At 35.0% G+C, this 23,561-nt stretch overlaps 1 protein-coding gene across 1 annotated transcript; it reads left to right on the top strand.

Annotated features, from left to right (window-relative positions):
• Positions 1-9,903: 9,903 nt before the first annotated feature.
• LOC123531849 (transient receptor potential cation channel subfamily V member 3-like) lies at positions 9,904-15,934 on the top strand. The gene is made up of 3 exons (XM_045313129.2): positions 9,904-10,941; positions 11,715-13,276; positions 13,498-15,934. The coding sequence occupies exons 1-2, from the start codon at positions 9,961-9,963 to the stop codon at positions 13,248-13,250; spliced, it is 2,517 nt and encodes an 838-aa protein (XP_045169064.2). The 5' UTR covers positions 9,904-9,960; the 3' UTR covers positions 13,251-13,276; positions 13,498-15,934.
• The last annotated feature ends 7,627 nt before the right edge of the window (positions 15,935-23,561 follow it).

The following is a 23,561-nucleotide window of genomic DNA, read 5'->3' as shown; positions in this document are numbered from 1 at the left end:
ACGTTCAAAACTTCACTTTATACGACAAAAAGGCCCATCTAGTATAATCGACACCGCCTGAGGACATAATTATGCCGTAGAAGTTAAAGTTTGAACAAAAAGTCAATGCTTCTCAAAATCAGATGATAACTTCATACTTCCAGGTTCAATTCAATGTATTTAGTTAAAACTATTAGCCATACAAAATTCATTATTCTAATACTTTTTGATAGTGTTTCGCATAAAACTTAGTCTTATTATACATATGGATAATCCAATAACTTAATAAACAGAAATCCTGAAACAAAGCTTTTTATTTCACATAGAGATCTTAGGCTCACTTGATATTACATGGAAAACTTTAGTAGCAACGTCTGATATAAATAAAATACACGCATATCGGTGACGTGTTACCCCAATTATATATGAGAGACGTTGAAGGGGAAGGCTATGGTTGAAATCTCAAATTATCTAATGTTGTGTTCTGCTCAACCCGTGAATAGAGGGCATAGACGGTAGCTTGCATTTCCACTACCGTCCATGCACAGGCTCAGTCAAAACCGAGCCTGCAACATTTTCATTTATGTCGTGTTTTGCGACCTGTGATTTTCTACTTTTTATTGTGTTAACCTGCCGAAGTATCACTATGACAGTCCAGGGCTAAATAATAAAGCCAATATGAAATTACCTTTAAAGTTATAAGTGATTATTTTATAAGTTAACTTTGTAATATTTGATGTTTTTCAAGACGTGTAAAAAGTTATTCGTGACGTGTAAACATTTTGATCTGTTCTCGGAAAGACTTTTATTTTCATGGTTGCTGGATGTAACCGTCGCCATGATTGCTTTCAAAAAAAAAAAAACTCAGTTGGCCTAGTAAATTCAATGTAAAGCTTTTTTCTGTGTGATGAAAAGCATCAGTAAAAAGGACTCTGCAAAATATCAAAATGCCTGCTCACAGTATATAAACGAACTGAACCCCAACCGGATCTTGCGAGCGGATTTCAGTGTCAGCCATTTTGCGTCGAAACAGTTGAGTTAAAAGTTCGTGTTCATGAGGATACTGTTGAATGATACGTAAGTCAATCTGTATGTGTATTGTAGCCAACAAACTTTATTGTTGACCTATGATACGCAACATTATCATTTTTAGCATTAAGACAATAAAATTCACGAAACTCGCCGCAGGCTAGAACGAGATCAGCACTACACACGAAAGAAAATTGGGTTTTATCAAGTTTAGATTGGTTGGACACGGAGTTTTAAGTTTGTACCGCTGCAATTAATTAATAACAAAAGGTATTGTGGTTATTTGTAATAAGAATGAACGACTTTGAACATAAAAACAAGATTTAAAGCCAGGGTGTAAAATAGGCCTACTGAACGTTTCTTGCCGGTGATTCTGAACCTTGCTTGTGAGTTTACGCGATCTATCTGTACCATGTCTTGGGAGTATTTTCAAAGATTCTGTTCGTTTCTTGGGAGAAGAAATTTATGATTTAAAGCATTTTTTGTTTATTTTTAGGCAAAATGGAAGAATTCAGCTGCATAAACTGCAAGTTATTGACAACAAACTTTAGCGATATCGTTTTTCACAATCTGGAAACCCATGAAGGAAACAATCTAAAGATGAAAATTTCAAAATTCGACTCAAAAAAGAAAGGAAATTATTTCATACTCAAAAGACTTCAAAATTATTACAAACGATTTAAAACACTGAAAAAGGACTTTAATTCCAAATGATGACACAAAACAGTGAGAGTTTCAAGGCAAGACGACGTTTCATCCATTAAAAAAGCTCCAAAACCAAAAACACTAGCGGATAATTCTATGGGGCTAAAAAGGTCCATTGACCTCGTAGATAAGTGTAAAGTTGCGTGGGCAGTGTTTCATATTTCATTACTGCCCATGAACAAACTCAATAAAACCAAGTCTGCTATTTTCTGTATATTGTTTGATGTCTTTGCTTTCGAAGATCTACATTTATTTGGAATTCAGCCTGTAGTAGTACTGGACACTTGCATCAAACCTGGAACCAATACTTTTTTGTCAAACAAGAGGATATATTTCGGTAAAATTGCTTGACAGAGTTATGGACCGTGATGGTATGAAAATTTCCACTGACCTTGAAGACATATGGGAATTTTTAAGCAAATGCCTGCAGTAGTGTTTAATGTTTGAACCTGCAAGCAAAAAGGGGGTAATTCAGTAAATATGCCTGACACAGTTATGTGTCTTGATGGTATGACACTGCCTTTTGACAGTTTCATTGAATTACCTTCAGTAGTACTGAAGACATGAAGTGGCACGCAAAACTTGAGCCAGCATTTCTATGTAGAAAGGGGATCAGTCAATCAAATGCTGGCAAGAGTTATGGGCCTTGATGGCAAGATACTGTTGACCCCGAAGACATGTGTGAAGTTTCAACCAAATACCTTCAGTTTTCTTGAAGATATAAAGTTTCATGCAAAGCATTCAGCAAAGCATTACACCGACGTCAACACCAACGACGATGCATGAACACATGTAGAATAGCTCAGACTATTCGTTAAATCGTCGAGCTAAAATACAAAAGAACGATGGTTGCAAATGCAGAAGAGACATATAACTAGTAGTTATTATATCATATCAAGATATAATTTCTCTTTCCATAATCAATTACCAGCTTCATGTAAATATTTTCGTTTCCAGGTAGGGATGCGTTTAGGCAATAACCAGTTATTCTATTTGCAGCTAAATGCTTAACATTACTTATAGTACATATAGTACCAGAAAACAACTTCAGATGCGCCATATGACTGTTTGTGGACACAGTAACTTCACATTCGGTACGATAAAAGACAAAAAGTCGATATAAAGGCAATGGAAATCCCCCTACGTGACTCGCAAAATATCGTTCAGTGAACTCACAAGTGAGGTACAGATCATTAGATTGATATTTGCAAAATGGGTTCAGTATTCAAACAGTCGCCTTGTTTACTTTCCATAATTTTCTACATAACGAACATGTCCTGGTAGGTATATGTCGCAGGTTTAGTGAAGGAAATACATTTATACAACACCTCAAACACGAGTATTGGTATAGATAAACGATTTTATGCATAAAATTCCTTGTGTAATCGGCGAGTGTTGAATTAACGAAACACGTTGAGAAGAGTACAGCGTTTTATCGGCAATTATAGGATGAAAGCTGGTAAAGATTGTATTTATCCGGAAAGATAAAGTATTTCTTGATATGATACAATCGTTTACATACCGCCTCAGCATTATTGCAACAAGTTGTTCATACTTATTTAGATAGTCACTCCTATTTTCGTCAATCGGATCCTGAAATCTGCTCGCAAGATCCGGTCGGGGTTCAGTTCGTTTATATACTGTGTGCTTCAGTGTTACTGGACAGAACGTTACATGATTTCATCTTTAAATGAAAAAACCAAGGTGGTCATTTGCACATGAACTTAAATGTATTTCATTTCATCAACCAGAGATGAAAAAAGACAATATTCTGTACTCGTCCCTGTGCTCCTACTGACCATAGATCTGTAATCTAACAAAGATTCCTCCACGAAAATGCGAATAAAAATGTCAATATTGAATTACAAGTACTTAATTATCTATTGAAAGTGATTTAGAATATACCACATAAGGATGACTGGCTTTTTGATTACTGCTATAATATCGTGTTGTATGATAGATACCTTTACTTACAATGTTTTTTTTTAGTAAAATGTTATTATTAAGAGTGTTTACTTTGGGGAAAATTTTGAATAAAAAACCCACCTCTTCTATCGACTCGAGTTTTTTCCACTTCCTCAGACTGTCGCTGTCTATATTTTCTTTGACTCATTCTCAATATCTGTGTTTGCTTTTCAACGTCTCGGGCTCACTTGCTTAGTGAGTTGTTTGTATGTCTTTTGGGCACACTTCCTCATTTAAGGTGTCATTTTCGTTCTTATTCTTTGACTTAAACAAAACAACATTAGCAGAAGTGTCTGTTAAGTTTAAAAGATAACTTTTCTTTCATTTCAAAGTAAGCACTTGCACGCAGTTACCTTCACTACACAAATGTTCCAGTTAAGATAATATCTTGGTCTACATAATTTGTCTTATTGTTTGTCACACGCTTAGTTCTAATCCGAAATATAAATTCATGAAATGACAACTCCAGATACACAATCACAAGAATTTCAATTTTCGCTACTTCAGTTCCTCTTTTAGCTTAGTTCTCGTTGACATTTCTGACACATGTGTTTCCTTCGTGTAACAGTTTTATCGTATCGTTATATTGACGCCTTGGCCCTTAATGAGACCCCTGCAGTAAGAGGTAATGACTCCACTCAATCTTTGCATGTTACACGGAATATTATCGCTAGTAATGCACAAATGTTGCTGAACAGTGCTTTCGGACGAAGACAAATGTCTAAATTTTATAATATATAATTATGCGTTTTCTCTGTCAGTTTAATGAATCCAAGGTTAGTCGTATTAGAATATGAAGACATGTCTTTATTGACTATGTTGTTACCCCGTCACATAAAATCAAATTAAGTATATGTTAATCAAATAGTCTCTCTTCCAGTGAAACATATGCTAAGCACTTCTAATTTCTATGGCATTATTTTATACGGTGCCAATGAATTTACACTTTGTGGAAACTTAAGGTAATATTACATCTGACATTGAGTTTACGAGACAATTTGGTCGATTTCTGTAATGCTCGTTTTTATAGACTTTTCAAGTAATGTAAATACTGGCATGATAATCTATTTGTTTGAATGACCAGGGTAAGCTTATGGTATATTTATGTAAACAGACTTACGGTTAGTAATACTATCGTTCGTTTTTACGAAATGGCATATGATTCATTTTTGTTGACCCATTACAAGAAAAAAGGTTAGTTACAATAACTTATATCTTCCAATAATTTGTTTTTGTTTTTTCTTACAGCAACAGAGTGTGTTTGGAAGAGCTGGACATTTTTGTCGTTTTTTTCTCTCATTCATTTATGAAATAGGCTAGATTGTCGTAAATTCGCCCGCACGCTCATCTGATTTCATTGTTAGAGTGTATGTGAAATCCTCAGTTTGGTGACATTTTTGTGAACATAACATTTTCAACGATGTAGATTTTAATGAAACTTTTCACATTTGTATATTAACATATAGTTAATTATTTGGATAAGTAATAGGGATGGGTCTGAGTGCTTTTTTATTTGTCACCATCTTGTTTATCCTTCTTTACTTAAAAAAATTGAAATGTTGTAGTTTTTAAAGGCTGACACACAGATCTAACGTTACGTTGATGAAGGCAATATTTTAAAGATATCTGTGATCAATATCACCTCTCCGTGAGAAACACTGCCTGAGTGTAGATATACCTAGACAGTTCAAGAAGGATGCCGATCCCGAGAGCGTTTGTCAGGATTTGATGGTAGTCGGTGCTAGGCGTTACCAGCGGTTAGGGAGGTAGTGTGCACCGCCTGACTATTGCTAATCTTTAACTTGGGAACTAGCACTTTTACTGTTTTCTTATTTATGTTGTGTGTATATTTTGTAGTTTTTCTGTATATTTTTCACTGTATCTTATGTTCGGCCAGCAAAAGCTTTAACAAACAACCATTCAAAACCAAAAAATTAATCTGAGCAAAATATATATTCGAAACAGTACACAACCAAACTGCAGAAAAATTTATACACCTTTAAACTCAAAACAACCCATCAACAAACAACTTCAAACAATCAACCAAATTATAAACTTCAAATTCACAGAAGAACCAACAATTCCAATCGCCAACAACTAAAGTATCAACTTCAAAACAAAACCACAATTAAACAACCATAAATTAGCCGAGCAAATCAACAATTATGTACAACGAAATGTACGCCACCAATCTCCAACAAATAAATCAAGAAACAAATCTTTCCTTCAAAAATTGAGCCACTAACTGCCTGAGGATTCAATAGTACAACTACTAGTAACTACTGGAACCGAATTCCCATCATTAAGCTTGAGCTTCCCCTTCATTATGCAACTTTCGTATGAGCTCTCCGGAGGAAGTGAAATGCACATGCCCGATATTGTCTCATTACCTTGTCTACCATCACGCTTATTTTCTGCCGGCCCCATGCACCAATTCTTTGTTGACGGATCACGCAAATCACAGTAACTACCACCATTTTGACCTCTGTACATCATCTCAGCTGCACCATATCGTTTTCTGTTTAGATCCCGGCAGTCTTTCGCAATGTAACCATCTCTTTTTCAAATAAAACATGTGACTTTCTTATGCACTGCCTTATTATAGGAAAAGGGGCTTTGGGTTCGGGGTCTGAACTAGGCGTGGTGTGAATTTATTGGAGTTATTGTTAGATTTGGGATTCTTACTGTACGTAATCGTACCATCATGAGCTTCTATGTACTGCTCTGCCAGAGTAATGACGTCATTACGGCTTTTAGGTTTCCTCTCTTTAAGGAAAAGCGCCGAGTCAGATGAACAAATTCTAGTAAACTGCCCTCTAATTATTAAGTCTTTCAAATTGTCATAAGTACCCGCGGTCTCCGCAGTTTCCTTCCATCTGCTGAAGTATTTATCAAGACGAGCCATGAATTGAAATACCGTCTCCCCTTGCTCTGGTTTACCTTCTCAATATATAGCCCGAGAACCTTCTTCCGTAAGCAGGTATCTTTTTAGAACGGCTGTTTTTAATGTCTGGTAGTTTTAAGCTTTTTTCGGGGGCAAACTAGTGTATACTTCGAGACCCTTACCGGTTAACAAAGAACTCAAACTTATGGCCTATGTATCTTCTTTCCACTCTTGGCTACGTGCAAATCTTTCAAACCGTCCAAGATAAGCAACCATGTCGTCTTCATTCTCTTCAAATTTTGGAAGCTTTGGCCCAAGACCTCTGCTATGCGGTGCCTCAACAGAACGCTTGATATCAGCTGATGACCCTGCTTCAGTTTTCAGTCGCATTAGTTCAATTTCTTGCTCTCTGAGTTTGAGCTCTATATGCCTTTACTTCCCGGCTCAAATAAGCGTTAATTTCCTCCATTTCAGCATCTACGCATCGAAGTTCCTGGTGACGCCGTTCTCTACGTTCGTCCCTCTCGAGACATTCAGCTTCTTTCTTCTGTACGTATTCAAGTAAGGCATCTAATCTCTCGTCCAACATAACCCATTTATCATAATCCATCATTAAAATTTCAGTATAAACAAATACTATTCAACTGAAAAACACTATGTTGAACGCCGTTTGAACACTTCCTCAGTACTTCAAAACACCGTAATAACAAAAAAATTCAACATTCATTCAAACAATATTTTGCTACTTATTTGCCAATTTGGTAAAGATCCCGGACGAGTCCCCAGTTTGTCAGGATTTGATGGTAGTCGGTGCTAGGCGTTACCAACTGTTAGGCAGGTAGTGTGCACCGCCTGACTATTGCTAATCTTTACCTTGGGAACTAGCACTTTTATTCTTTTCTTATTTATTTTGTGTGTATATTTTTGTAGTATTTCTGTATATTTTTCACAGTATATAAAATATATACTTAAGCATGGTGACGTACTATTTACACCTAGATCAAAGACACGCCACAAACATTCTGTCCACAAACAAACTAAATTCGCACCGCTTTTCGTCAAGCTTTTTCACATGTTCGCAGGTATATATGATATACAAAATATCACAAGTATTTCAATACTTATGCTCGGCCAGCACAAGCTTTAACCAACAACCATTCAAAACCAAAAAAAAATTATCTGCAAAACTCAGAGCAAAATATATGTCCGAAACAATACACAACCAAACTGCAGAAAATCAATTTATACACCTTTAAAACTCAAAACAACCCATTAACACACAGCTTCAAACAATCAACCAGATTATAAAAGAACCAACAATTCAAATCGCCAACAACTAAAGTATCGACTTTAAAACAAAACCATAATTAAACAACCATAAATTAGCCGAGCAAATCAACAATTATGTACAATGAAATGTACGCCACCAATCTCCAACAAATCAATCAAGAAACAAATCTTTCCTTCAAAAATCGAGCCACTAACTGCCTCTAACGCACTTCATAACTGCATGTACAACATGCGTCTTTCTCTCGCTAAAGTTGGATCTAAACTCTCATAAAATTGTATAACATTCTATGTACCTGTCAACACCTCACTCACTCTACACTGCAGTGATCTTTTTATCAGCTAGGTTTAAGGCTTAGAATTACGCTTTGAGAAATAAAAATCAAACAACCCAAATTCATAGAAAGAAAGAGTTGTTTTACATGAAAATTGAACAGCATGTCAAACATGTATATTACTTTACGAAACAAGTGTCACTATACTAATATAAACATTCAATTCTGGAAAAGGACTGCCTGAAGGGGCCCAACTTCCGGACAGTCAAATGTCTTTAAAAACTCACCATTTTCAAAGAACGGTTACACATGTTCGTTTTGATGCATTTGCAATAGCGTGCGAGAGGTGAAATTTTACATAACAAGGTGGAACACAGTTTTCAGCAATTGTTTATCTTTATTTCTTGACAAATGGCATTCATTTTCAAAGGGGGACAACTTTTTCTCGACGGATACTTAAAATATTCGGAAAAAGTTTTCTCCCTTTGAAAATGAATGCCATTTGTACGTAAAATATTCGGAAAAAGTTAACATACATGTATATTAAAAACACACGGCCAATATGCAGTTTTCATGCCTCACTTTATTAAATCTTATTACTTTAACTCACTTTTAGGATTTTGTTTGGATTAAACAGTATTTTATTGACATAATTACATCTGTTACACTAAATTGTTAAATGTACAAACATATAGGATTGAGTAGAAAGCTATAAGCTTATTTAAAACTCTCTCCCTAGGATTTTGTTTAAACGAACTTCCCAATGTTAATCTGTAGAACCATTAGTTTCCTTATTTGTAGACAATTATCGGTGTTCAGTAACTAGTTCAATATCTATTACAAGGTCTATGGTAACCAGAACTACAGAAAATATTGTCCTAAATTTACTTTTATTTTTGTTCCGTAGAATAGAACAAAAAGAATTACCAAAGTCTAACTACTAATTATGAAATATGAGGTCTCCAATAATTATTTCTATTTTCTGAAACGACTACTAGGAAGGAAATTAACTTTGACAACGGGATATTTAAGGCACATTGCTGATCTAGTAAAATTTTAACATTTTAATGTCAAAGCCGCCCAAGAAGATATTTGCACAAATACTCATTCTTTTCTGGTGATAGAAAAAGCATGAATATTGTGTAAGTTTTTATCGAAACGTACGGTAAAAGATGTCTGCCAGGCTTCCCGTTGTTTTCTGTAATTTTCTGGTTGACTGTAATTGCAATTTACTGTAATGCCTAAAGGCTTTAAACATACACTTATTTTAAAATTTCATACAATTGCTGTAAATATATGTTTACAGCAATTGTATGAAATTTTAAAATAAATGTCTGGTTAAAGCGTCTAGGCATTACAGTAAATTGCAATTACATATATATATCTTTTAATGTGAAAATAAATATAACAATGAACAATAGTTTTAACAATTATACTTCACACAGTGCGTCACTTCAGATGAATAGGTGTAGATACAACAATGCAAAGTAACTGTCCCTTAAATGTTTTTTTTTTCAGTTGGAAAATATTCTTTATTGTTATTTTGAAATTAGCAAAAAATGTATGTAGGCCAGATTTCATATAGATTTAGGCTCAGTTTGTGTTTTAGGTACGATTATACTTTAGTCACGTTCAGACATGCATTTAAGGTTGAGTTAGCCTTCGAGTTATTTGATACAACAAAGAAGTCGATTGCCATTTGCTATAACGATCAACAAACTTGTCGCATTACAAATGCATGAACAAACATGTTCTATAATTTTGCAGGGTATTTATATAGCTGAGCAATCACAAGAAGTAGTCTGCTGCCACCGTTTGGTTTATTCTAAATGAGTTATGGAAAATACAGAACAAACGCCAAAATCGCTAGCAAAGGTTAAGTCCTCAAAATGGAGAGATTCGATTCGAAAACTATATGCAGGGTTGGAGAAAATCGCGCGAGCTGAGGAATACAAGATAGATGTTGAAACGTTGGAGAGTATAACAAATGATTTTGAAAATTTTTTCAAAAACGGACACAAAAAGTCGAAACAGACAGTACACAGTCAGGATAAATTTCGACTTCTGTTTGGCAACGAAATACTTGATGGGACATTTACTGATCAGCACAGAGCCATTTCGTTGTTGGACAAACGGGAGGATAGTCCTATAAATGGTGATACCCTTCTTCTACGTGCAATGTCAATAAATGTGGAAAAAGAAAGCGAACAGGAAAAAACCCTTGGTAAGATAATACAAATACTGGTAACTAAGTGTCCCGAGTTGATTGTGTTTGCTAAAGACAATGCAGGTTATAAAGGAATAACACCCGTTCATCTCGCTATTCTTAAAGAGGACATAGACATTTTGTCAACAATGGCAAGAACTCTTCATGGAATAAACGAAGTTAGACTCTCAAAGGAGCAAATACAGGGCATTTGCGCTGTAGGACCTGTATTTCAAAACACTGTCATGATGTCTGGAACTCCACTTGGTGTTGCTGCATTAAAGTTCAATAAAGAGGTGTTTGCTGTCGTACTTCAACACTTTGCTTCAGGCCTGGATGTTACAAACGATAAAGGTGACAACATTGTTCATTCACTGATAAAGTATGCTTACTTACAGCCAGACAAACTCGATGCTGTTCTTGAAATGCTAACCTTCGTGTTACATGGTAAATTCTTCACGACAGATCGCATATTTGAGGAAAAGAATTGGGAAATTAGAAAACAGGCACGCCAATTGCTGATGATGACAAACAAGGAAAAACTGAACCCCTTGCAACTTGCCGCCAAAAGACAGCAGTTTGGCATTTTTGAAAAAATCATGCGAAGCGAAGTATGTTTTTATTTTATTGTCTATATTAATGAAGCTGGCAATATAAAAGTCTTCATTTATAGTAATTTAAGCATTTGAAAGTATGAAAATATCCAAATGAGGCAATGTTTGATCTAATTACTTTAGAACCAGATATCAATATCAAAGACATTCTCAAAGTGTATAATTTTATTGATTTAATTGATCATTATTCATTCCAAAACAGCCGCCTATCTTTATATATTTAAGAGCACTGGCCTCCAGATCGTATAACAAGAAAAATGAAAAGGTTTAGGTACCAGAAAATTAAAGAACATTTCTAAGAACGCTTTGAAACTCAATTACTGACAAACTATATGCTATTGAAACACATGAGAATTAGTTTTTGTACTTACCTGATCATTGAAAATTGTAAGGCGTTTGTAACGCTTAACTCCAGGTAAACTGCCTTTATTATATTTATCTATATCTACCAAATGTTAAATACGTATTCCTCCGTGGTGTATTGATCAAGACTATATGAAAGTTTTTATTGCCGTAGCGGCCTGTATTCCCTACTTTGGCATCTGTTGTTTTTTTTATCTAATATTCATTATATGACTTAACTTTAATTTTAAAGGAAGATAAATTTAGCCACATTCTGGAGGTCAGTACCTTGAAAAGATTTACTGAGTCCTCCTCCTGAGTCCTGAGTTATTTGTTCTATCTAGGAAATCTATTCAGTGTCCTAGCTTTTATTGGGATACATATCTGAAGTTCTACTCTGTTTTTTGTTTTGTTTTTTTCAATCACAGGACTATCACTCAAGAGAATCTGGCGATGGTCTTTTTAATGAGGAAGTATATGATATCACTGAAATAGAGACCCTGGACTTAGAAGAAGACGCTGAAGAAAACGAAGAAGAGCATATCAAGCACGAACAGCATGAATCCGTTCTTGAGTATCTTGTACATCACCAAACGAACAACGCTTTCCTGTTTGCAGAGTTCATGCCTGTGAAAGAAGTGATTAGGGAAAAATGGAAGAGTTATAAATGGTGGTTCAATGGCTGGTTTGTCATACATATAATTGTTATGGTCCTTCTTTCCGTCGCTGCTGTGTACAGGTCAAAACTGACGGGGCCTGTATCTCGAAATAATACAGCTGAATTTGCCTATGTTGTTACTAGAAATGCATTTGTCACCGGAGTTTCAATTGTTGGTCTACTACTAGGATTATCGTGTCTAGCTATGGAGATATCAAGAATACTTATTTCTCGCTTTCAATTCCAGGCATCTTCAAATGCTATGAAACGTCTTTTGCGTCATTTTAGCGCACCGTATTCAAACTTCATTTTCAGAATATACTTCATTTTATTTTCTCTTCTGCTTATAACCGATTGCGTTATCGCTGCGATCGATGCCTCGGGGTCCTTGTCGGGTTATGAAAATTACTGCTTGATCTTTGCTGTAATTGTTGGTTGGTATCTTATGATGTTCTTTCTGCAGACCTTTAAGGCGTTTAGTATGTTTACTGTTTTGATTCAGAAAGCAGTAATAGATATGCTGAAATTCGCCCTTGTTATGGCATTTTTTCTTGTGGCGTTTTCTGTAGCAATGTATATGATTATGCAAGGTGCGGACACCGAAGATGACGATTTTAATGAATTTAGTACAACAATGCTAAAGATGTTGACTATCATGCTCGGTATTGGCGATCTAGGAATTTTGTTTCAAGCCCGACATCCGTATCTGGCTATTTTTGTTTTTGTTTTGTTTGTGCTGTTGACAACAATCCTACTCTTGAATGCACTGATTGCTATGATGTCAAATTCCTGCACTGATCTTATGAATAATTATGGAGGTATATTAGCTTCAAAGCTCCATTGTCGTCTGCAGAAGCTGTCCGTTATTCTTTTCCTCGAAGGGTTTTTTCCACGATGTATCTGTAAGGAAGTTGGTGTTAAGAAGGGAAAATATAGATACGATAATAATAAATGGGTTTGTAATAAGCAGAGAAGAATATGGGCCAGGAGCTCAGTCCGTGACCATGGAGGCACAGAAACCGAAAAATCGCCCGATCAATTACATCTTCCTCACCAGACACAGGCACAGAGTATTGTGTCTTCAATAATGCAGCAGTTGAATCCAAAGATCAAAGAAATAAATAGTAAGGGTAACAGCATTTCTCCAGAAATTTCCACCACAACAACATTTGATCAATCTCTTCAGCAGTCTCTGAATACTACAAGAAGTCTTGGTATAACAAACATCAGTAAATGCGACGTGTGCCAACAAAGTGACGTGAAGGCCGAGGAAACGGAGGTAGTAGTAGAAGAAAGTGATAAATAGGAATCATACTGATATTTGGATTAGTGGTAAGCAAAAATGAGCTCTTATTTCTGAATTTTTGAGACAGACATTAAAGAAATAAGTTTACCTTTTTCAGTGCACACTAATTGCTATTGCGACGATTCATGTTCAATTGGAAGACCACTTCTTTTTTTACTAAATGATTTCTTAATTTTTCTTGATACGTTTTTTTTTTTATATAAAATTCACATTTTGTATCGCATTTCACGGTAATATCCCTTTTCAGGCCATTCTGTTCACCAGACAAAACAACTGCGACGTCATCTAAAGTGCTTTCTACCTGATAACATGACAGCATCGTCAAAACAGCGGACCGTTATCACTTAGCAGCGTTATCGTAGTTGTAGTGCCTTTCCTTTCATGTTTAATACAAAGTGATTGCCGTAATTTCAATAAAACGAATAAGGAGAATGAATATATACAGTAGCATGTTCAATGTTTAAAAAGGATAAAAACGTTGTTTAATACATGTGTAATTATGAATCACCTTTGCTTTTGCTACATAACTGCAAAAGTTTCAACAATCAAAGTTTTGTATATGTTTAAAAGAATTAGAAACAATTTGAACTTTTTATATTCACATTATTCACAGCTTGTTTAAGGTTTTATGTCTTTTAGATTTTTTTTTGCACAAACACTGTTTGGCTGATTTTAATATTCTAACTTGTGTGTTTAGTTTGTAATTGTACTGTGTTGCTTTGTTTAAAAAATGACGAGTGTTAGATTTCATCAAATTAATTTGACTAGAACTTTGCTATTTTTGCAAATAATACTTTAGATAATCCTTTCAATATAATGTATTTTATTTTGTTTAGTTTTTGTAATAATATTATTAATACTTAATTTATAGTACAATTATGTATAATTATGATAAAAGGACCTGATAAATCCTTTTCAAGGTTCGCTATAAGCCAGTATGTGTGTTGCATGTAATTCAATACATCAGATCAAACTTAGTTTAGCGACCGTCAGTACATAAGAAAATTGTCTTTATATATTTAGATACTAATCATTAGATTTTCGTATTTATCTACAATCTCGTTTCTTTCACCGAGGTACCTCGAATCAAAACGATTTCAAGGCAAATTCGTTTTTTAAAGTTTGCAGTCAGTGATAATCCCCCCCCCCCCTCCCCCCCAAAAAAAACAAAAAAAAACACGCTTACGATTTGGCAATTAATCAATTAATTTTGAATTTCTATGTATCTAATAATACTCATATATGTTTACCTCACTATGTTGTATTGTCCTACTTTCCATTTTGTTCTGCTTTGTCTATTAGTGTGTATGTGCTGACGTGGATGCATATACACATTCATGCGTACATATATTCACGTTCATAAGTAAACACACACACACACACATATACATACATACATACATATAGGGAGTGTGTGTGTTAGTCTTGTACAAGTTTATAGTTCACGATCTAGGGAAGGAGACTGCATTTTTGATATTCATCGTAGCTTTTTACAATTTATCCAAAACAACCTACCTATTTCTCTAATCCACCTTATTTTTTCATCTTAAATATAAGTGTGTTTGTTGTTGGGTTTTGAAGTGGTAACTCCGCTATATCTTTCCACTACAAGTTCTTTTTGTTGCCATGGGTTTTGACACTATAGTGACAGAATGTACAATGTACAGAATGTGATAATCCGTACTCAGTTACTTCTTGAATCTCCCCTTGCCATCACCATTAGTTTGTTAGGGCTTAGTATCCTCCTCCGCCACATTACCACCTTTGCCCATCCCCTGACACAAAAACTTTTTCTTTAAATTTTACTTCCTCCTTCGATGGTCTTAAACTTCAGATGTATTTTGCACAGATTTGTAGAGCTCTTGCCTTTTCTTCTATGCATTTCTTTTGCATAATCAGGTGGTTGTACGTTCTTGTCCAAAGAAATATGTCTGACTTCTGACACAAGTTATGTGTACAAAACATTTCGTACTACATTTGAGCTATTAATCTAAAATACTTGTAATTGACGTAAAGCAACGTGTACAATGTAGGCGGATTAGGTAAGGTTAAACATCAAAAGTGTAGAAATACAGATAAGATCATATAAGTTTACTAGTAACGCGGACAAAAATATTATACAAACGAGTTTATGTAAAGTCTGACAGTACAGCCAAAGCATGCAATAACGGTATAAAGGCAAATAATGACAACTTACTACTCTCTTCTATGTATACATACAACTGCGTTTCATGGGGTAATTACAACAGATTAGTGGGATCTGGCAAGATAAATATGTTTGTTTGTTTTGGGTTTAACGCCGAACAAAGTCATCATATTGTTTGCAAAAATAATAAAAAAAATTCTCAATTTTGTAAATTGAGTAACATTTGTTAACGAAACAGAGGAACATACTTCTATCTAGACAAGTGTTTAAACCTGATTTATTTTTTCGAAATTAAATATTAACTAGACTAAGTGTAAGAAATATGTCACGCATACTCTTATCTATTTCAGTCTCAATTGTAATATAGAAAATAAAAGTACAGATAGTTTGCATGTTAATAAGTGTTAACGGCTAAAACTGATCTGTTTTAAGCATCTAATATATTTGTTTCTTGTTAAATCCTCTTTTTTCCGATAAATATAATTCTCTTATTTCTTGTCAAATGCATGAATATTGATGAATAGAATAGAAAGTTTTATTGAATCTATTGTTTTATTGTCGCCCTTTATCACTCCAACAATTTATGTTCAGTATTAAAAGTAACACATTTAGATCTATTACCATTTTACAATGCATATCGTCAAATTGGACATTCTTTTTTTTTATCCCCTTTAAACTGTTAAAGCCTCGTAGAAATTTAAGAAAATCATGTACAGTGTATTAACGGCTATGAGTACCTTATTTAAACATTTCAAGGTAATTTTTAATTATGTCATATTTAAAACCCTATTAAAAATAAATTACCATAGATTATAATTCAGCCAAGTGATTGTTATTTCTTATTGTAAGTGGTTAAGGTCGCTGACTTCAAATCACTTGGCCCTCACTGATGTGGGTTTAAGCCTCACTCGGGTCGTTGAATTCTTCATGTTAAAAAGCCATCCAGGAAGCATACGTAGGTCGATGGTTCTACTAAGGTACCGACTCGTGATGAAATAATTCACGGAGGGGCATCTGGGGTCTTCCTTCACCATCAAAGCTGGAAAGTCGCCATATGACCTATAATATTGTCCGTGCGACTTTAAACCCAACAAAAGAAATATTGTAGGTATAGTGGACGCAATTTAACTCCTATATAGTTGACATTTGTATTATAACACATAAAGAGAACCTATTATTGGAAAGAAGTGTACGTAAAAACGAGTTGCCCGAGAAAATGGAAATATATTTGTGTGAAAATAAATTAGTGTATTGGAGAGTTTTAACTGATCAAATGTAAGTAGTAAAACTTTGATACTGCACTGTGTACAAACTAATTTCCATATAATATATAATAGATATACACGTCTACCCTAACCAAACCTTATTTCTACAATGAAATAATCGATATGAATAAATGGCCTTAGGTCAACCGTCGCGGTCAAGTTGCCACTACTATATATTTTATCAAGCCCTGAATCGTAAAACGTAATCCATAGATACTACGTCAACTTCCAAAAATACAACGTATACGAATCAAATATATCTATACAACACAAATGCATTTATCGGAACATAATGTTATAACACAAACAAATAGCGTAGTTATCTTGTCCAGGCGCTGTTTCAGAGACTATAGCTGGAGAGAGCAATATATGATTTAGTTAAAAAGAAGAAGAACTACTTATAGCAGAACCACATTTTGATATGTCTAAACACGACGAATAGGTTATACGCCTGCAGATTCATTTCACGGGTACGAATCCCTACCTGATTTTTGTACACAGCTTACAAACGATTCAGGCTGTTTATTAAACATGTTTCTGGTTTTTAGTATTTTGATGCTGATATGTTTTCTATATAATTTGGGATGAATTTGGGAAGTACCATTTTTGGGCCCCGTATGATCTTAAAAGGTTGCAGTCGTAGGATATCCATATGGACATCGCAAAAAAGTTATGCAAAGCTCAAAAGGAGCCCAATCGTATCTCGTACCATGCTCGTGAGGTCGTAAGGCTCTCGCACGGCACTCGCACGGTGTCCGCTCATTCCTGTTTTAATACCACCTTGAATCACCAAGGCATTCGCGCTGAGTCCGTACGGCGGTCGTTACGCCCTGATATCCATTTTTGGACATCGCATGTCCTCCGCTCGGTGTCATAGGAACATTGTACCTTAACCGTGCGAGTCCCTTGCGATAGTCGTGCGAGCATCGGCAAACCTCGCAGATTTCCAATTCCACACACATTTTCCGTACGGGGCTCTTACGAGCTGCGCTGACCTCGAAAAGCTCGGGAGCTCTGTAAAATTTCTTTGTAAGGAGAAATAACTCTGTGACTCCTTGTAATCTCCGGTGTTTAAAGTGAGTATAATGGATGAAAATTCGTCCTCTACGTGTTCTAAAAGTCCGTACGATGTCCGTACGGACGCCGTACGAGTTGCAAAAATTCGACTGAAAACCTACTCGTTCGGAGCTTGTAGCGTTATTGTGACCAGAGTATAATTAATTTTCTACTATGGTTTCATTGAAATACTTAGATACCGTCTATCCTATTCTGAAACAGACCAAATACCGTAATCTATCATAGCCCGAGTACAGATTGTTAGCACCATCTACAGATGGAAAATAGAAGGGAAAAGCAGAATTTTCCCAAAGTGTTATTGACGAGTCAACGATAGGATTTTTTTTTTGAAACGACAAATACACGGCTACTAAACGCTAGCGCCACCACCAAATTGTGGTGATAAGGAAAAGAGCTATCGACATTTCCGTGGTGCAGCTATCGCCCGTTTCTACTTGTAAACAAGTGAGTAAAATTTATATTTTATCTTATATTTTCATTGATAGACCGTTTTTCGAAAATCGGAGAATGTAGTTCCGTGTAACAACACTTTTACAACAGGTTGGCTGTAATTTCATTAAAATATTATGCAAATTGTGGTGCCAGGAGCTTTTCTCCCGAATTTGACAGTGGCATATTTTCATATCGGCCAGTATTCGAACACCATTCCGATGATTAGACACACTGTAAGAACATACCTGCGCATGCAAATGGTGTAGAAATGAATTACACTTATTCCCATACACAAAAGAATTACGAAACATACAGTAAAATATTAAAACACGACTATTTTTGAAAGTGGTGGCGCTATCATTCAAGTGGTGGCGCTATACAGTAGTGGTGGCGCTGTTATATATGATTAGTGGCTGATATATTCAATTTTAATACATGAAAATGTCTGTCTGCAAGCCACGGAAATTTCTACAATAATGGATGTTATCAACCTATCCCACACTACACCCAAATTACGTTACTCAACAAAATACATGTAGTAACCTCTACATGATCGCAAAATAATCTACATGTATATGGATTTGACAGATTAATTGTACATCTAAGCTCTATTGATTAATCATATTCAATCGATTGGAACTGAAAATGCACTGTACTCACTTTTCAGAAAGAATTGTGACAGTAAGATCTTTTGTTTACAATGACATGCAAACGACGTATAAAAACAAAGGGAAGTAACATTCAGAATCTTAATATAACAAATAAATTCTACACTATCTTCAGATTATTTCCTGGACACAAATCTTTGTTTGAAATAAAAGTATTGCTGCTATTTTTCTTGACCTGAATTTAATGTACACTTAGGTTTGTATTTAAGTAGAATATTTAAAGGTTAGAAATAATTCTACATTTAGTAACGTTTTAAACAATGGAAACTATTTACTTTGACTATAAGAGTCCCAAGGGTCTGTGAGTATTTTGTTCTTTTTTTTTCTTAGATAGAGAATGTTTCATCAAGGTAAATAAACTATGATCGTGTTTTTCTTTCTTTAATAACATAATTCCTTGCAGGAAAATTATCAGTTAGAGAATGTTGGTGTTTGTTTTGTTCCGGATGCGTTAGCAGTTCGTATTATTGTATGCCGTAACAGCGCCACCACTACTATATAGCGCCATCACTAGAGTTATAGCGCCACCACTTTTAAAAATCCTAGTATATTTCTTCTAACCTGAGATTCTATTATTCATGGTGTGTGCTTATATAGTTATTTATCATTTCTACACCATTTGCATGCGCAGGTATGTTCTTACAGTGTGTCTATACATCAGAATGGTGTTCGAATACTGGCCGATATGAAAATTTGCCACTGTCAGATTCGGGAGAAAAGCTCCTGACACCACAATTTGCATATTATTTTAATGAAATCACAGCCAACCTGTAGTAAAAGTGTTGTTACACGGAACTACATTCTCTGATTTTCGAAAAAAGTTCTATCAATAAAAATAGAAGATAAAATATAAATTTTACTCACGTGTTTACAAGTAGAAACGGGCGATAGCTGCACCACGGAAATGTCGATAGCTCTTTTCGTTATCACCACAATTTGGTGTTGGCGCTAGCGTTTAGTAGCCGTGAAATATGACAGAAGCCTTTGAACTCAATGGAGGATTTTTACCTTGCTGTCTGTGCAAGGTACTGCTGAAATAATGAAGTTCTGAATGCAACTGACCCTGTTGATTTTCCTCAGGAGTTTTCATTGATTTATTTCATTTGTTTTTTTTTAATTCATACTGTATCGAGAAGAATATTGTCTATCTGTGCTCAATTTCTACAATTGAGTTATTCATCATTTAGCTATTGTTAAAATAAAGATGCCTAACAGTGTTTATTCCACTTTATACCCCAGTCACAAATACGGCGCGGAAAGCTACGTCTAGCCACGGATAAAAACGTAGTAATCCATATCTACCCGTATTGAAACGTACCTGAGACGTACCTTAAAGTAGTAATCCGTATCAATTCGTACCAGTCCGTACGGCTCAGGTACGGATCGATACGGGTTACTACGTTTCTATCCGTAGCTAGACGTAGCTATTTGCGCCGTATGTGTGACTGTGGTATTAGATGGGGCCCAGATAAGGTAAGGTCGGGTTATTCTTACTGTAAATTTATTTTGTTTTTGCTGGGTTAAAAGTCACTCCGACACAATTATAGGTCATATGGCGACTTTCAAGCTTATAATGGCGGAGGAAGGTGCCACTCCGTGCATTATACCATCATCTCTTGATGGAATAATCATATTCTGACATAACATTTGATACAGAAGTTCGACTGTTGTAATGTTTCTGCCCTACATGTCGCCTTAAGATATGCACTTTTTGTTGTTGTTTCTGTTGATTTCCAGGTCACAACCACAAAGTTATAGATCATATGCGATTTTCTAACTTTTGATAGTAGAGAAAGATTCCAGGTACCCCTCCGGGTATCATTTTATTACGGGAGGGTACATGGGTATAACAACTGACATTCCGTACATCAGTTTGATGCCTTCCAATCATGAATAATTCTCTGCCACAAGTAAAGGCTCGAACCCACATCGGCGAGGGGCAAGTGAATTGAACTCAGCGACCTTTACCAGTCTAGCTGTTTCACAGACAACTATCATAAAAATGTTTAATATCATAAGGACATGTCTCTCTTTATATGGCACTAAATGTAATCATTTGATTTGTCAAGTGAACATTAATTAAAAGTTGTTAACTATTTACAATGTGAAGACACTCATTCCACTTAGAAATAGAGTATTATCATATGATATAATCATACTCTCGACAGCAGTCGATAGATCGAGTGAAGAATGAGTGTCGACCTAAAAATTATTTTGAATTTGAAATAATACAGTGGAATACATTTGTATTGTACATTAAATTCACATTGCAAATTTATGTTTCTTGAAGGTAAACGACGATACATTTCCTTGTCAGCCAATCAGAATAATTTTGTTTTCTAGGCTGGGCCTACTTTAGGAACGTTCGAAGGTTTTTCTGTCTCAAATTTAATATTTTCTCGGAACACAAAATTAAACTTGCTTATCAAGTATTTCTCTATCAGCTAATTTCGAAAACGACAAAATGCTGACGAAGGATTTTATAATTACATTTAGCAATACTTTGATCTCAAAACTAAATTTGGTTAGTGCGTATTTTGCGATAAGTCTGACTTGATAAAAAGAAAATCGGTTGATCTTATGCACATAATTGAAAAATAAAAACATTCTTTGTATTTTTGTGACTTGTAGCATGATGAAAACGCATTTGTCAGTAGTTTCAACTATTATCTGTCTTCATAATGCGTACATAACTACTTGTTCTGGATCAATTCAATATGTTTAGTAATTAGACATATTAGAGAAAGAAAACAATTTCGTAGGACAGTCTGTTTATACAATTTACTATAGTGGTCTAAAACTTAAATTAGTTTCCAAGCTGTGTATTTATAAGAGGAAATATTAGAATTGCATTTACCGTCTTTATCAAAGTTTTCGCCGATATGTTTTTGATTATAACACATTTTATCATTATACCTGATTGTAAATACCTACATATTCTAAACGTCAAACATTAAAGTGCTTTCTATATGAATGCAATCAGAACAAATATCCTTTTATCAGATATAAGAAGTAGCATGAACCTCATGTAGTATTCCATATTTTATTTGCAGGCATTTAATAAACCGATACATTTAACAATCATCTAGATTACAAATTAAAACAATAAAGCGCACTCTAGAGCACTCTAAATAAATGAATACAGAACAAGTACAAGAAGACATTTGCTCAGCAATTAATGTCATATGACGGAAGGGACATTTGTCATACTGCTGAAATAGGAACAATATTATATATATGTAAAATAAATTAAATGACAAGCTTATTATTTAAATTTTCCACCGTCTATAAAGAAGGATTTTCATGTTTAAGTTTGAAAGCAAGATCCATACTGGCGAACTGACAGGCATGCAGACACAAAAAATAAAGTAATGTGCATATTGTCTAATTTATCTTCTACCAATGTTACAAAAGATAAAAGGTAAGGATAATTTCTCGGAAGCACAGAACACCACAAACACAGCCATAGAGTCACAACAAAAAGAATCTATAAATGGAAAATATTATAGACATCTAAAAAGTACATTTCAATTTTATGCGGAATATAAAAAAGGATGAGGAAGGGGTAGGCGGTAGAAAAGGGGCGGGTTTAAGGGGAAAGTAGAACAAGATTAAATACATTCAAAAGGGAATTCTTTGTTTGTTAACCACAGTTACACTACAACGTAAACAACAGTAGCTCAGACACTCACGTACAAAAGACAAACGCACACATGTACACATATATATTCGCGGATTAGAGCTATTAACTTATATAGATAAACACTCACAAACACAGACAAATAAGATATAACATACTTAAAAATCTTTGCCTGTACGGAGCTTGACTTGAAAATAATACAAAAGATTGCTCATAAATATAGTTCAGTTTATTTATTTATCTTCATGGGTTCAACGCAGTACCGGCACAATTATAAGTCATATTGCGACTTTCCAGCTTTGATGGTGGCGGAAGACCCCAAATACTCTTCTGTGAATTATTTCATCACGGGTAGGCACATGGGTAGACCCATCGACCTTCCGTAAGCCAGCTTCATAGCTCCTCCTATATGAAGCATTCAACACCCTGTTTGAGGCTCGAATCAATATCGATGATAGACAAGTTATTTGAAGTGAGCGACCTAACTACTCGGCCATGGGAGCACCGCACTTAATTTAGTTATCATATTATAAAGCGGATATCTATCGGCATCGCACAGTATTATGTCATTTTTAATAAAAAATAAATCAATAGCGCTCTCGTTTAAAGTAAAGATATGTGCTGGATATTAATAGTTAGCTTGATGACGCAGTAAGATGAGTGAATGGATACATATATAAAATCATTTTGAATAAACAATATCATTTTATTTTTGCGAAAAATAGCAATGTATTGTAATACTGGCCACTGCAGACAGATGGTCACGCTTGTAATAATAAAACCAGTTTTGTTTCCCGGTTTGTTCCATCTTGATCTTGAAAGCACAGTATGTAGGAACCAGTCTATGTAAAGAAACACTTGAGCATAAATGTAACGCTCTCAGTTAAATTTCACAAGACAGAAGTCAATAGACCTCTAAACTTTATTTTAATCATTTATGCTGACTATCACATCGCAGGAAGGAGTCACTGGTAAAAATAGAGAGCAGCACTAAGCTAAATAACATGGGTCTCCAGAAAGATATAAGTCGAATCTACAATCGAACGTAGTATTAGCGACACACAGTATGCTTGATCTGTAGGA

Source organism: Mercenaria mercenaria, chromosome 11 (genome assembly GCF_021730395.1).
Source record: "Mercenaria mercenaria strain notata chromosome 11, MADL_Memer_1, whole genome shotgun sequence".
Classification (NCBI taxonomy): Eukaryota; Metazoa; Mollusca; class Bivalvia; order Venerida; family Veneridae; genus Mercenaria; species Mercenaria mercenaria.
Note: the sequence above shows the minus strand (reverse complement) of the source record. Positions and strands in the feature narration are given on the sequence as shown.

Bases quoted from the DNA above. Each gene is read 5' to 3' on its own strand.
- LOC123531849 (XM_045313129.2), top strand. From the start codon at position 9,961: ATGGAAAATACAGAACAAACGCCAAAATCGCTAGCAAAGGTTAAGTCC. The intron at 10,942-11,714 runs GTATGTTTTTAT...TTTCAATCACAG, and splicing joins AAAAAATCATGCGAAGCGAA to GACTATCACTCAAGAGAATC.